General features: G+C 34.5%; 4 protein-coding genes across 4 annotated transcripts in view; 1 reads left to right on the forward strand and 3 right to left on the reverse strand.

Moving 5' to 3' along the window:
* Positions 7237-8706, forward strand: LOC104718567. The gene is made up of 2 exons (XM_010436330.2): positions 7237-7779; positions 8035-8706. The coding sequence occupies exons 1-2, from the start codon at positions 7484-7486 to the stop codon at positions 8222-8224; spliced, it is 486 nt and encodes a 161-aa protein (XP_010434632.1). The 5' UTR covers positions 7237-7483; the 3' UTR covers positions 8225-8706.
* Positions 9083-11418, reverse strand: LOC104718568 (probable receptor-like protein kinase At5g47070). The gene is made up of 4 exons (XM_010436331.2): positions 10589-11418; positions 10036-10275; positions 9738-9860; positions 9083-9627 (listed from the first exon to the last, which is right to left on the reverse strand). Exons 1-4 carry the CDS (start codon positions 10979-10981, stop codon positions 9205-9207), a joined length of 1179 nt encoding a protein of 392 aa, XP_010434633.1. The 5' UTR covers positions 10982-11418; the 3' UTR covers positions 9083-9204.
* LOC104718569 (coenzyme Q-binding protein COQ10 homolog, mitochondrial-like) lies at positions 13131-15288 on the reverse strand. Its single transcript, XM_010436332.2, has 4 exons — positions 14684-15288; positions 13986-14181; positions 13745-13876; positions 13131-13465 (listed from the first exon to the last, which is right to left on the reverse strand). Exons 1-4 carry the CDS (start codon positions 14998-15000, stop codon positions 13343-13345), a joined length of 768 nt encoding a protein of 255 aa, XP_010434634.1. The 5' UTR covers positions 15001-15288; the 3' UTR covers positions 13131-13342.
* Positions 15561-15765, reverse strand: part of LOC104718570 (casein kinase II subunit beta-2-like) — a gene marked incomplete in the record, with an annotated part of 2397 nt that continues 2192 nt past the window's right edge. Inside the window, 1 exon segment of the mRNA XM_010436333.2 lies at positions 15561-15764.

The raw sequence follows: 15765 nt of genomic DNA on the forward strand, positions 1-15765 counted from the left end.
TTTCTTATTTTGAGACGATGAAGCTCATGGGCACCATGGGGACAGAGTACTTTAGTGGTGGAAATGATCAAGCAGGAGCTGATGATTGGAGGCGGATGTTGGAGAAAAACTTTAGGTCAACAAGATGCCCTATAGAGTTTAGAAGGGATCTCGCTGTGCACTACCTGCGCGGGGATGCAGATAATTGGTGGAGAAATGTTGAGAGGAGCTTTCCAGTTGATTATGAGCCCACATGGGAGGATTTTCTAGAGGAGTTCAATAAGAAGTATTTTCCTCAGGAAGCTATGGATCAGCTAGAATGTGAGTTTTTGGAGCTTCGACAGGGCACAATGACGGTTAGAGAGTAAGATGTTGAGTTCACCCGTCTGAGGAGATTTATTGGGAGGGAGTATGGAGAACAAGAACTGATTCGCAAATTTATAAGAGGACTGAGGGCTAATATCCGTAATCGTTGCTCTATTCGTGGATGTACTAGCATGGTTGAGCTAGTTGAGCAGGCCGCTATGGTCGAGAGGGGACTTGAGGAGGAAGCTCATAACCTTAGGAGTTCTCAGCAGAAATCAACCAAGGGAGCAGAATCACTTAAGCGAGCAGGAGATAACCGTGGTGCAGGATCGAGCCAGAATAACCAGCAGTGTAACAAATGTGGAAAAAGGCATGGAGGAGTGTGCCGGAGTATTTTTGGAATACACGAGCGAATTGTTCAGAAAGAGACAATAATTGCAGGAGGTGCGGGAAACCAGGTCATTTTGCACGGGAATGCAGAGGGAATATATTAGGATGGCAGCAAGGCAATCAAAACCCAGGAATCCTGCCGCCACCTCCTAAAAGGCAGGCAATTGGACCTCGAGCATATGCTATAACAGACGAGGATGGTGCGGAACCGATCGTCGGTAAGTCTCATCTAAAGCTTCTTGTGATTTCTTTTTGGATATTAGTAATTGCATGTGGTCTTTTGAGTATGTGTGTCGCTTAGTTAAAATTAAAAGAAAAATAAAAGCTATGTAGGATCGGTTTTTATTGGAGGAGTTGCAGCCTATACTATGTTTGACACTGGAGCTACGTATTATTTTATGAGCCCCAATTTGGCGAGGAATTGGGATTCCAGAATTGATTTTACAGAAAAGCAGAGGAGAATTGAAACTGCGGGAACTCAAGTGGTAGGATCATCAAGGACTTATCGGGATGTTCCTGTGGTAATAGAAGGAGTAGAGCTACTTGGTAATTTTATTGAGATGGAGTTGAGACGCTATGAAGTAATTGTTGGCATAGATTGGTTAAAGCGACATGATGCCAACTTGGACTGTCGGGGAGCACAGGTTACCATTAACCGAAGTGAAGGGAATTTGGTATTCCAGGGAGTTGTAACAAATAACGGGATACCTATTATTTTGATGATTCACACAGAGGAGTTACAGAGGAATGGGCCTGAAGCATATTTGGCGACAATTTCTATTGAGGGGGGGGGCACAACAGTAGAGTTGGATGACATTCCTGTAGCATCAGAATATGCAGATGTTTTTGAACCGCTCAAAGGACCACCACCAGATAGAGGAGATTATTTCACTATTGAGTTGGACCCAGGGACTGCTCCAATATCCAAGGCGCCTTACCGTTTAGCTCCAACAGAAATGGCGGAATTAAAGAAGCAGTTGGATTTGTGAGACCAAGTAGTTCTCCGTGGGGAGTGCCTGTTCTGTTTGTTAAGAAGAAAGATGGAACTTTCAGACTTTGCATAGACTATCGTGGGTTGAATAAGGTGACTATTTAGAATAAGTATCCCTTACCACGCATTGATGAGCTTTTGGACCAACTTCAAGGAGCATCCTTGTTTTCAAAGATAGATTTGGCATCGGGACATCATCAGATTGGTATTGCTGAGGAGGATGTTAGAAAAACAGCATTCAGGACACGCTACGGGCATTATGAGTTTGTTGTCATGCCTTTTGNGTTGGCTTCTTCATCTGCAAGTTAGTTCGTTGCTGTTGTTTCTGGTTGCTCCGCAAGCTAGGTCGTCTGGTTCCTTGGGCAGTAAGTCTCTGGTTCCACTGCTCTAGTCCTCTTGATCCGCAAGTTCCATATTAGGGTTCTGAATAGTCTTCTTCTTGTGCAAGTTTCAGGTTAACCGCTTTCAACCTCTCTGTTCCTAGTGTCGTTTTCAATCAAGAGTCAGGTGGGGGAGGGATTTGCGGATTCATACACCTCATTTACGCTTTTGTGCATCAGATAAGCATTAGTATAGAGTTAGACATTATTTATTGTTGGTTTCTAGGTGTTAGAGTAATAATATTTACATGCGTTAATAATGCTTGCTGCATGGTTATTTGATACGTGATATGCATGTCGATTGTTAATGCCTTAAGTCGTAATGCTTATTGCATGGTAATATGATGATGTGAGATGCATGATGCTTGTTAAGGTTTTACGTCGTACTTTAGTTTTGATGGTGAGAAAATTATAAAGGAAATAATTATAACGGAATTGAGATTGTTGGACTGTAATGAACCGACGGGTTCATTATAGGTCATAAACTGCTGACGAGCAGGGGAAGAATCGAGTTATTGGCTGTGGTCTTCTAAGAAAGGGGATTTGGGAGCCGGAAAAATTGTTGATGGCCAAACCTATAATCAAAGTAAAATACTTAAATATATATTGAAAGATAATTATTGTGGAATGTCTTAGTCTTTCACGCAAGTGAAAGCTATATGCTTGTTGTCTGATTTTATGCTAGTGTTTGGAAGTTGTGTGAATGTGTATTTGTGAGGTTATGTTTCGGTGGGCAGTGTTGACCACCTCACTTAGTAATTAATTACTCACTCCCTATTCTTTTCTCCTCAGGTTTTGGTGAGAACCTCGAGTAGTTGCACAAGTTCGTCTCGCTTTGTGGTGTGATTTTGGGAACATTGGGTTTAATAAGTTTACCGGTTAATTCCTAACTTTCTTTTATGTTCGGATTTGTTTTTATCTAAGAAATTTTTCTATTTTCTTTTGACAAGATTATTGAGATGATACATTAAGGTTTTTATTTAAAGAATGTTTTTTTCCGGAAATATGAGTAATTTAGTATTTTTATTATATAGAAATGTTTTAAAATAAACTTTCGCTAAAGAAACTAGTGTAGACTCAAAGGGTTTGAGAATGGGTTGTGACATCACCGCCTTCTGTTCACGTACTCCTTTATTATCATTTATGTAATTAGAATCATGGCTGTGAACCTTATGCAAAAGCAAAACTATCGACGATTAATCGTACACATATAGACATAGACATAGGTGTTTAGAGATAAAGAACGAACGTAAACAACGGTCCAATAGAGGCAATGGCAACATTGGCATTTGGCAAAGTCACGTAAAAAAAAAAAGCATAGCTTAAAGAAAAGTATGAATTGGGACCTTTTCCAATCCTATGGGCTAGGAAAAGATGGACCCACAGGATTTATGCAGTTGAGAAAATTATGACATTTTTTACTTTAAAAAAATACAATAAGACATGAGAGAGAGAGAGAAGAGAGGAGAATCGCAGAGAAATACAAAAAAAAATTCTAATAATTTTAAAATGACGGAGAGTGACGTGGTTCCACAGATATTTTGACGTTATTATTTTTTAAAAATGAAACAAAATATTCTGACCAGAAAAATATTATATTCGGCACCAGAATTGTTATTGTACGGATCCCTAAAAATAATTCACTAGACACATCAACACAGTATTAAAAGTATATTTGCATTTTGCAGGCGCCTAATAATTTATACATACTCTCTCACATATAGCATTGCCACCACAAATCTTATGAGAAAAATATACAATTGCTATTTACGAGTTCATAATTAAAGAGGTATGGAGTTGAAAGTTTTCGCATTTGATACAAGAAAAAAAAAATGAAAAAAAGAAGACTTTAAAGGGACAGGTGGGGTTTAATGGAGTGTTTGCGAACTTCCGAGCCTTTCGCAAGTGTACGACGTTTTTTTTATTAGTACTCAGTAAAATTGCTTACACGCTTCCTTTTGGCGCGTGTTTCACACTTGAAGGAGTAGTTGGTTATTGTTTCCATGGAAGTCCAACAACACAATAAATGTGTTTTCAAAAGCAATCCATGTTTTCACATTTAATCCCTCTCCATCAATTTCATTATGTTACATGTTTCTTTTTTTATATTTTTTTTGTCATCTGGTATTATTGATAAACTAGGTAGAATACATTGTGAAATACAACTTAAGCCGGCGGAAAACAAAATTTCCCCGAAATCTAAAACCCAAAAAAGAGAAACAAAGCCGGTGGACGAGTATCAATCCCCAGACGCATAAGAGAAACCAACAAAGAAAACAAACAACAAAACAAAACATTTTAACTTTGGAAAGAGGATGAACCCAAGAGCTAAAAACAAAAGCAAACTAGGTTGAATCTTTATGAAATAAACTAGTCTCCAAATGCATGGTTTCTTCTTCTGAAGCTATTGTAGAAGAGTTTTACTAAGGATACCCAAGACCAATCCAATAATAATAACTACCACCTTCTATCAATATGAGAGCCAATCTCTCAAAACAAGAACCAAGAACTTTATAACCCGACAAACAAGACTCTTACGTTTCTTTTTTTTATATATTTCTCACATTTTTTTAAAAAAACTTAAAAATAAAATAGCTGAGCTAATAATATTATACTTATTATAGTTGTTATTTATCATAACCCTCTATTTAAAAATGCCGTCGCCGAGACGCCAGTAAATCGCTCGGCAGAGCACCACTGCCGAGATTTTACCCAAATCGATTTTAAAATCGAAAAAACGAAAAATTTGATTTTTTTTTTGCTCAAAATAAAATGATAGATGTTAGATCTAATCTAATATTTAGTTATTAAAAATAGTTGAACTGAAGAAGAAATCAATGAAAAACAAGTATTTAAATGATTGGCCGCCATAACTAGGTTTACAGGTTCAAAAAAAATAGGATAGAGAAGATGACTTAGAAAAGACTATTTTGTCATTTATTAACAAAATGACGAAAAATACACAAAATATAGTTATTAAGGAGGAGGTATTGGTTTAGGATTTAGAAAGAATTTTAATGACTTTATGTTCTTGCTGATTGTTAGAATCATAGAAAATTGAAAGTTAAAAATGAAGGATTCTAAGAGATTGTTTAGGAAGTTTTTTAAAATCTTGATGATTTGTTTTTTCTAATCTTGTAAAATCTTTCTATTTAATGAAAGAGTTTTTATGACTTTTGTTATGAAGAAAATGATATAAAATTCTAAACCAATAACATAAAATTTGAATTTATTAACAATCCAAGATTCTTTTGTTTTACTTGAATAACATAAAACTTTTAATGACTTTATAAAACTCTTAATCCAATAACACTAGATTTATCAAGATTTTAGACAACTTTTTACAAATCCACAACCAATAACACCAAATTTTTAAAGAGTTTTTAAAAGTCTTGATTGAATAACAACATATTTTACCTAACTTTTAAAGTCATTAAAATTCTTTCTAAATCCTAAACCAATATCTCCCCCTAAGCGTGGAACTTGTGATGCTGAATTCTGATATGCTGAATTCTACTAATTCACACAAATAAAGTATATAACCACCAAAAGTTTTAATATTTAATATTAATTATAAAAATATTAAAAATATCTTAAAACTAGTTTCCGATCAATTAATTAATCGTTAGGCCATCTTTAACCATCCGATTAGCGCCTAGCAATTTTTAAAACATGAATCTTAACTAATAGAGAAAAAATGTCATGTAAAAAATTGTCTTGTAACAAAAAAATCTTCTTTTTCCAGAACATATGATTCTTAATATGAGTGTACAATAGGATAAAATTTGTTATATTTAAAACCAAAGTTAAGTTTTTGACTAAAACAATTAAACAAGCTGAAAATAATTAAAATTTTTATAAATATATAATAGGTAATAATTTTGTCGAGTGTGGTGGAGTCGTCATAGGCTTTTCCAAAGGTTCCCAAAAAAAAATATACTCTCTCGTTTCAAAATATAAAATGTTTTAGAGAAGTTTTTTGTTTTATTAATATATGATGTTTCAAGTTTCTATGCAACCTTTATATTAATTTAGTATTTTATATTATGCAGTATTATTTCTGATTGGTTGAACTTGTTAAAAGTAAAAACTTATTAATCTACATGCTATAACTAAAACATGTTATATTTTGAAACGATGGATAACTAAAATATGTTATATTTTGAAATGGTGGATGTATATATTAACGTCATTGATCACGAGAAAAAAAAAAAAAAAGAGGAAACTAAAAAAAAAAAAGAGGAAACTAAAAAAAGGAAGAAAACGACATCGTGTATGTTCTATAAAAAATACAATTAAAAGTGTCCTTACCAATAAAGAGAAGACACAAGTGGTGCTGGTGCGTGTGAGTAGAGAAAGAGAGTATTTACGTAACGCGCAAATCTCACGCGCGATGTGGTCCCTACCATCCAATGACTTTCTTAACGTCCAAGTGCAAGGTGGGACCCATGTTTAGTGGAACCGTTTTCCGAAGATTTTCTTATTACAGGACAGCAAAAGAACTGGTTTTTTTATTTGTTTTATTTTAAATGTGTAATTTACGTATATGTCCTTCAGTCTCCTTTAGCGTCATTAACAAGGGATGTTGCCATTTTCCTTAGAATTTATTAGTTGCAATTTTTTTAATAACATGGGAGATTAATCAGGATTTATATAATAAATAATAGCGTCTAGGTTAATGATATTTTTTAAAACACTAGTCTAGTAGTGGTATTTTAGTTTTTTTATCGCCATTTATCTGTTAGACTCAATCAAAGGTAATTGGACAAAAAAAAAATCAAGAATTGAGAAATTCTCTTACATATATTTATAATTTTAAAAATAAAAAACGTATGGAAGGGTTTTAGATTGTTTTCCTTCTAATTTTGATCATTCTTCGCAAAACTAATAATTATTTTGTCAAATTAGTTAAATCGGTTAGCTGGTTAATGTAAATTTACATAGGTCAATCGAAATTATTTTAAACAATCTTTCTAATTTAAAACAGTAGCAATTCCACTATTCCACAACTTAACTATTTGATTAATTTCATAAGAAAATGGTTGTAAGTTTGAAGAAGACTAAAAAACAATAATCATACTAGTGCCTCAATTATTCATCATATAATGGTTAATGGTTAGGTAGTTAAAAATATTAAAGAAACACAAAAAAGTAGTAAATAAATATAGAAATAAGCGGTATTGCATAAACAAAGAGGCCATTAGATTCTCTCTCTCTTGAGTTTTGAGTTTTGAGTTTTGTTCCTCAAACTTGTTGCTTCTTCCTTTGGGTTTCTTCTCTCTTAACCAGAATCAAACCTGTCTTTCTATTCCTATAAAAACCAAACTCCATCTTCCCCTCAACTCTCCCCTCTCCACACCAAACCTTCTATCTCTCTCCCTTCTCCTCATAAGAACTTAAAGAAGAACACAAGACAAAGAATAGCCATTAAAAAAAAATGGAGGTTTCAACGAGAAAGCCTTATTTCATAGAAGAAGAAGACGATGGTTTGGCTTCTCTAGAAGCTGGAGTTTCGAGTCCTTCTTGTTACGACAACAGTCTCAAGATGAATCCTCAGAGTTATTATTATTACCATCATCATCACTACTCTGTTTCATCTCCCAGATCTGGAAAATTCCATGATTTTAGATTCGACAATAGCTGCTACGGACAGCAGCCACTTCCTCATTTCTTGGACTCTTGTTTCCTCTGCAAGAAACGTCTTGGTGATAACAGAGACATCTTCATGTACAGGTACTTTTACATACATCTTAGATCTTTGATTCATCATCTCGTTAAGAGTACAAGAAAATGAAACGAAACTTAGATTCTACTTTTCTAGATTAATTAGAGAAAAAAATCGATTACTTTGAGGTTACGTTTTGATTTGCTTGATAAAGTTTAAGCCTTATACCCTAATTCTGATTTGCCTTGTGAATTAAGGCATCCTGGAAAAAAAAGATGTATTATGATTTGTGTCTGATATTAAATTTTGTTTCATTTTAACAGAGGAGACACACCGTTCTGTAGCGAAGAGTGTAGAGAAGAACAGATAGAAAGAGACGAAGCTAAAGAGAAGAAACAGAGTCTGTCTTCTTCCGTGAAAGCTATGAGAAGAAATGAAAAGCGAAGCTCTTCTTCTTCTCCTACTAGATCTCGTGACTATGCTTTCCACACTGGAACCGTTGCTGCTGCCTAATTTCAAAGTTATAAAGTAAAAAAGTGATAGAGAATCCCATTAACGCTCATTGCTTTAACAGCTTGGTAATGGGTTTTTTTGGGTTTCTTTCTTCATCTAAAGAAAAATCTTAGTTTGAATTTGAAAAGCTCAGAAGAAAAAAAAGAAGAAAATGGTTAGGGAAAAAAATAAAATAAAAAAGTAAAGAAACCTCTCTTTTTCAAGGGTTTTGTCCTTTTCTTTGTTATTTTTTCTTTATTTGTTTCTTTTTTCTTTTTATTAGTTTTTTTTCTTTTTCTTTTAAGAAGAAATCAACATGCAATTTTGGGAGTACAAAAAAACTATGGCCAAAACGCCTATGTGTGAATTTGGTAAATCTTGATGTCAAAAAAAAAAAAAAGGTAAATCTTTTGTTTTTTAATGGGAAGAAAAAAATATTTGTAAGCATCAGACTGGCTGTTCTCTTGTTTTGGAATGATGGGTTTGTAATGTAAAAAGTTCAATATATATAATATAATGATATTCAAATATATTTGTGTTGGTTATATAACATTTATGATAGCGAAATAAATTTTGTGTAAGTAATAATATCAATTCTTATTGGAGTAGGTCTGATATGTCATGATTCATAAACATTATATAATGGGAGAAATTAACAGACAAATCTTTTTCTGCGCATGTTCTGTGAGATCATTTGGTGTAGTACAACTCTTTTTCTTTAATCATTTCAACTTTAAGGAGTAGTACAATTTTCTTTTTCCATAACCTCTATAAACTTCAAAGATTTAAAGGTGTTTGAACTTTGGTTGTATTACAAATTTTTAGATTCATCCATCTCTTCCTTAGTTGTGATCACAATTTTATTTTCAGAATCGTTAATGGGCTTAATATATACTATTATACCTGGCCTTTTCTCACAGATCTCATATGTATTTTGCACGTTAAACGGCATTGTTTGGGAACATAAGTAAATCTCTACCCTTTTCTAAAAAGTTAAACCTCTAGGCTCTAACACTAACCCCTCCCTCTCTCGTCGATTTTCCAACTGAACTTCTCGTACCTACAGAAACTGAGTCCTCAATGATCTTCCTAAGACTCTCAACTACAAAGGCCATGGTGGGTCTCTCTTTATCGTTCTTTTTCAGACAGTGATCAGCCAATTTAGCCACCCTCCTCACCATCTTAATTGGATACTTGTTGCATAGCTTCGAGTCAATGATCATTTTGAAACTTTTGCTATCAGCAGGATACTTTTTGACCCATTCTAGAAGCTTTTGCTCAGGCAAAGGCTTCATTCGTTCCATTGTTCGACGACCAGTGATGATCTCATAAAGGACAACTCCAAAGCTATAAACATCACAATGTGTCTTGAGATGACCGGTTACTACATACTCGGGGGCTGCATAGCCGTCTGTTCCAACTCTCTTTCAAGAGAATCATGAAAGAAGAAGAGATGAAGTTGTTACTTGTGGACAAAGAAAAAACTGTCATGCAATATAGAATTTGTAAGGGAGAAACGGAAAATGTTACTTACCGCGGTTGTAACGTGAGTGTTGTCTCCTTCTGGACCTTCTCTAGCGAGACCAAAGTCCGATAACTTCGGATGAAAGTCATCGCTTAAAAGCACATTTGATGATTTGAAGTCTCTATATATTACCTGCCCAAATAAAAAAATAGAGACAAGTTTCTAGTTAAACTAGACAATGCATCTAGTTAAAGTACTAGACATGTATATAACTTTTGGTTCGGGCCTAACTACGCATAAACAATCAAAAGGGTTTTTATCATTTTTTGTTGTTGTCGTTATGATGTGTTTAGGATTCAAAAATAACCTGGATTTCGTGCAAATAAGCCAATCCTTGAGCTGCACCAAGCATGATTTCAAGTCTTTGTTTCCATGACAACGTTAAGGTTTTTCGAGTGAAGAGATGCTCCTCTAAGCTGCGATTAGACATCAACTCGTAAACCAAAAGCCTCTCTCTGTCCTCCGCGCAATACCCTAAGAGCCTCACTACGTTTGGGTGATTCACTACGCCCAACAACTGAACCTCTGCTAGCCATTGCTTATGACCCTTTCATTACAAAACAGAGACTCAACTATAATACTATATAAGATCGAACCTCACATTAATAAGAAATGAATCAAACTTGTTATTGGTTAAAAGTTCTCTAATCTTTTTGCAATCCCAAAAAAAACCTTTTTGCATTATATATATACCATCAGTGAAACTTTTTTTCTTGTTTAAAAGTTCGAATATATTCACTAATTCCAAAACATCACATGATTTGTCATAATCTTGATTGATGGAGATAAAAATGTGTGATACTTGTTCTTGGTCAAATTTCTAATCTTTTTGCAATTCTATCTCATGAGTTTTTGCATACCTGTAGACTTTGTCGATTGAGTTTCTTAACGGCGACGACAAGTGGAGAAGGATGAGAATCTGCTCCGGTGGGATTGTCAATGGTGGCTTGATAAACACTACCAAAGCCACCTTGTCCGATCTTTAGAGTCCTGCTAAACCCACACGTGGCGTCAGTTAGTTCCTTGTAAGAGAAAACCCTCAGATTTTGATTTTGTTCTCTTTCTTTGTATAAGTCTTTAACACTCGCTGGAGTTGGCAGAGATCTTGGTGTTGGGAGATTGAACGACGACGACGATGATCTTCTCGTAGTTAATTCTGGAGCTGACTTTTGGAATCTTGCGTTTTTGTTATCCTTCTCAAGATTACTTCTAGATTTAGGTTTCTTGGACTTGAACAAAAACATACAATTCATGTCTCCTCTGTTTTGCTTTTCTCTTTGGTTAGTTTGAGGATTTTGGGTGTATCTTAACTGTGTAACCACTCTTATACACAAAACAGGCACAAGAAAATTCTAAAGGTAAAATTAAGAAAAGTTAGATGCTATGAATGAAAAGAGTGAAGACTTTTTCTTTTGTTTGCAGAAAAAGGCAAGAGAGTAGATTGTGTGAAGAAACCCTAAATTGGGTTTTGGAGCAGATGAGATATCAAAATCAGTGGAAGATTAGATGAGTCGTATGAACACAAAAGAGATGAAAGAGATAGGTATACCGTATACGTAAAAGACAGAAACTTTTCTATCTACGAATACACAAGTATATATCTTGCTTATGAAGAGTTTTGATCGAGAAGAGGAAAAATGAAAGGGAACGGCTAACAATGGGAAACTGACGTAGAAAAAAGTAAAGAGAAGACCAAAGTTATTTCATATTTTGACTTAACAGAGACAAAGACCAAACCCATTTTTTTCTGTCTATATACTCTATTTATTCATTGCATTATTGAAACAAACGGTACAATAAGTAAGTCATTTTGCATCCTTACCAAAAAAAAAGTAAGTCATTTTGCATTTACATATTTTAAATGGTTCTTTTTGTGTGTGTGTGTGTGTGGGAGTTGTACAATGGATTTTTAGGGAATGGAAATTGAAACTATAATTCCAATTAAAATACCGGAAAAGTAGATGTGGTAATAGGGCGTTCATGAAACTAAAATAGAAGCGTGAGATTTAGTCTAAGTCAATACTCTAGGCTTATGTATTTATTGGATTGGCTTTGGGTCATACTAGTATTGATAATACTCAATAGTTATTGCATAGTTGTTGCAACGCAAGTCAATGACTCAATTGTATATCATCTTGAAATTTGGACCTTGTAAATTCAGAATTTAGTAGGTACATAATATAATGTTTATATTTGATTCTTTCACCGACTCGTTTCTCTTTTCTTTTCACTATTTTTTTTAAAAAGTTATTTATAGGATTAGTTAAAAATAAAATAAAAATAAAGTGGGACAAATTCCACTAAAGTTTGACGAAAAAAAAAAGATGCTCTTATTTTGGTCCATTTGGTAGGAAAATGATGAAGCAGAAAAAGGCAAAACCGCGTCTCCGCTTCCGTTCATAAGTTTTCCTCCTCACCTTCCGACAAAATACCTCAACCTAACTCTCAACTCCCATCAACTTAAAAAACTAATCCCATTACAAATCAAAAAGCATTATATGATACCTTGTATAGGTTAAACTAAAATTTATTTCTCATTTCATATGTTTATTTTATTTTTGTTAGCTAATTTTTTCTCTAAGTGAATGGCAGGACCATATGTTTGCATGGCTTGATAAATGTACATTTCATATTGACTCATATTTATGTTATTTTATCGAATAATGTACTGTCATATCAAATGTTTTTTGTAAACTCCACCTGATTAAAACGAGAAGTTAAACCACGTATTTTCAGAGAACCGAATCAAACATTGGTTTAATGCCAAAACATCTCTAAGACTAGAGTCAAGATACACACACGGTCACTAAGAAAACATATTTTTCCTTTTGAGTTCAATGGTTATGACCAGTAATATGACTAGTTTATGACAGGTGCCCAAGACTCTTGGTTCCCCACCAGTAAAGTCTTATACAATTGTATATAAGACTTTATGTTTAATGTTTTGAAATTTTATTAACTTAAACCAAAACCAAAGCATTAGATTTGATGAAAGAGTTTATCTTATAGTTTAACAAAGTAATCAATTAACCTCAAAAGGGGAAAAAAAATTAAAATCAAAACCAAAACTAACAATTAACCTCAAAATCTATGTTTTTTTCACTTAATTGAAGCCTACATAGTTGTAAAAACCTTTAGATATATATAAAAGTTTTATAAAAAACTTACAAAAATATGCCCTTAAATTTTTTGATGTCCTAATCAATTGCTTGAGCCCGGCCCATAATTGAGCTGATTGCCCTATGGGCCGGGCCTGTTCCCCACTAATGTTCATCTTCCAAACCTTTATAGACTTTTCCATTTTATTGAATCATTCTCTAACCTTATAAAACAACTTAATATGACTGTTGCGTCACCACATATGTCATCATAATCAATATTATTAGATTAAGAAAGAAATAGTTGAACAAAGAAAAGACTCCAATGGATGTGTTTTATTTTCCTGCTTTTACATTAAACAAATATCTCATGTCATGTGTTGATCTTCATATGCAAAAGCATTCATATATATGAAAAGAAAGACAAAACATGCTATGCCGTAATCGCTCTCCAGCAATCAAAATGAAATCTAAACTGATGTGTTACTTCCATTATATGTATATAATAGATATGTCTCAAGCTCTTTGTTCATATGCGTTTTCATCTACTGGAACTCCTGGACCATACACTAGTCGGCATCGGTCACTAAATGCTCCTACAAGTCTTGTTGCTACCTCCTTTAAGAACATTGAAGCTACCTGAAATAAGCGAAAAAACAATTTCAAACTACTTGCAAGGTTTTAATATTAACCAAGATTCACCTTGAGTAACAAAGAGGACATCATTATTTTCTTGAACATTTCTTATCAACAAGCTTCCAACTTTCAATCTTTTGTGGATTTCTTAACTTTTTCCAAGGAACAGAGAACTCATACTTTCCTAGCAGATTTCTTCGATAACAACTCCCAAGCACCATTACTAACAATTACAATTGGACACTAACAAGTTAAGAGGTTTTGTGAAGTATTTTTTTTTACCTGGCGATAGAGAGGCGAGTTGAATTTGAAATCCACATGGAAATGAAGGTCGCAGGTTCCTGGAATAGGTCCTGGCTTAAATTGCCAGACGTTTATCAAATGGTCAAATAGTCCCGTGTCCCTCGCAGTTGTCTGAAAAGCACAGATTCATATCATGTTGTAAAATCCATCAGTCACTCAAAAACCAACAAACAAAAAAAAAACTGAAAACAAAAGCAAAAAAAAACAAGTCCTTCCTTACCTTTATTAATTTCGGCCTTTCGGATTCGACATGGGAAATATAACTCTCAACAAGAAACTTAAAACCAATCTCCAGTTCTGCATCGAATGATCCATCTGGATATTCTTTAAGAACCTCAGAGCGTTGACACCAAGGAACAAACCCGTGGTACAAGTCTACAGCTGCAACTACGTTAAACATTTGCTCGGGAGAATACCTGTAATAAAAACAAACACAAATGAGTAATTCAATCTTCATTTGCTGAGAATATGAACTTCAAATCATGAACGTATTGCCAACGCGAGATTCTCAATGTACTAAGGACTCCTCAGATTCAGAAGACCTTGTTGCCACAAGCATAATCATCAGCAAATTCACAGGAATCACAGAAGTTGTATCTAAACCAACCGATTATCATATTTTTGGAAACTTAGTTCATAGTATATCAGACCAAAACAAGACAAACACAAAGGCAAAAATCCCAATCCTACAACACTTAAAAGCCTCAAAAGATGCTTATTAGATCATTGAAACCCTTCTTTCACTGTTTGATCCACAAAACAGGAAATAAAGCCCAACATAAGGGGCCACAAAGCATTGAAACATTTCTCAAAGATGTCCCATTTCATATATCTAAGAAGCGCTTGTAAGATCGAAACAAGTATGATAGAATCTTAGTAGAAAAATCTCAAAANCAAAAATAGGATTAATGAGGTTACCCCAAGACACGACGCTCTTCGTAGATCTTAGATAACTCACCACCACCTTCTTCCCCATCTCCACAACCCAGAAAATGCCGTCTCTGAATTAATAAACTTCCCGTGCCAAAAGAGACTCTACCATCCTCATTATAATTGGACATTATTGACCCATAAGGAGAGCATCTCTCAACTCCTGAAAGAGAACCAAATCTCCTAATTTGATTAGATACACAAATCCGCCGAGGGATCCCGGGGCGGCTGATCGAGTTCCTGATGGCGTTTCGACATGAAATTAAAGAAACTATGGCTCTGGAGCCAGACATAAACGGTGGCATTATTACAAACAAAACAAAGCCCGATTTGGTAGTAGAGATCCGAAACGAAACAGAGAAATCAACTCCGGCGATTTAGGGTTGCCAGCAGGAAACAGAGGAACGACGAAAGACGACCACTTTCGGATTCGATACAAATTCGAATTAGAACAAGTAGAAAAAACAATCACAAGGCCCTCTTCTTCACCAAGGCAAGAGAGAGAGAGAGAGAGAGAGAGAGAGAGAGAGAGAGAGAGAGAGGTGTTTACGTAATCTAACAGAGAGCTAAAGTCTCGCAGGAACACACACATTACACAGAGAGACACCTATACATGATTAAAAAATATATTAGAAAGTTTTATTTTCTTGGTCAGAGATAGAAAGCGACAGGCCTCTATTTTTTTCCTTTTTAAAAATATTCGAAATTTATTAGGTGGATCGTTGTGTTTCGTAGAGTTGGCCCAATGGGCTTTATTGAACCAGTGTTGGTGATTGATTGGAGCTGAGCTGACACATCAAAGAGACACAAATCTGACACTGGTACAAGCAATTTTTGAGAATTGTGTTAACTTAATGGAATGTAGTTGGAAAGAAGAAATCAAAAAAAGAACAATAAGGTTAAGTATTACAATGGGATATAAATATGGGATCTTACTTTCACCAGTCCATGCTGCTAATGTTTATCTAAAACCTAAGGACACAATACAAAACAGAGAGAGATAGAAAAAGAGAGAACTAGTTTCACCTTGTGTGATACAAACAGCGCTTTTTTTTTTTTTTTTTTTTTTA

This window comes from Camelina sativa, chromosome 10, assembly GCF_000633955.1.
Source record: "Camelina sativa cultivar DH55 chromosome 10, Cs, whole genome shotgun sequence".
NCBI classification, from domain to species: domain Eukaryota; kingdom Viridiplantae; phylum Streptophyta; class Magnoliopsida; order Brassicales; family Brassicaceae; genus Camelina; species Camelina sativa.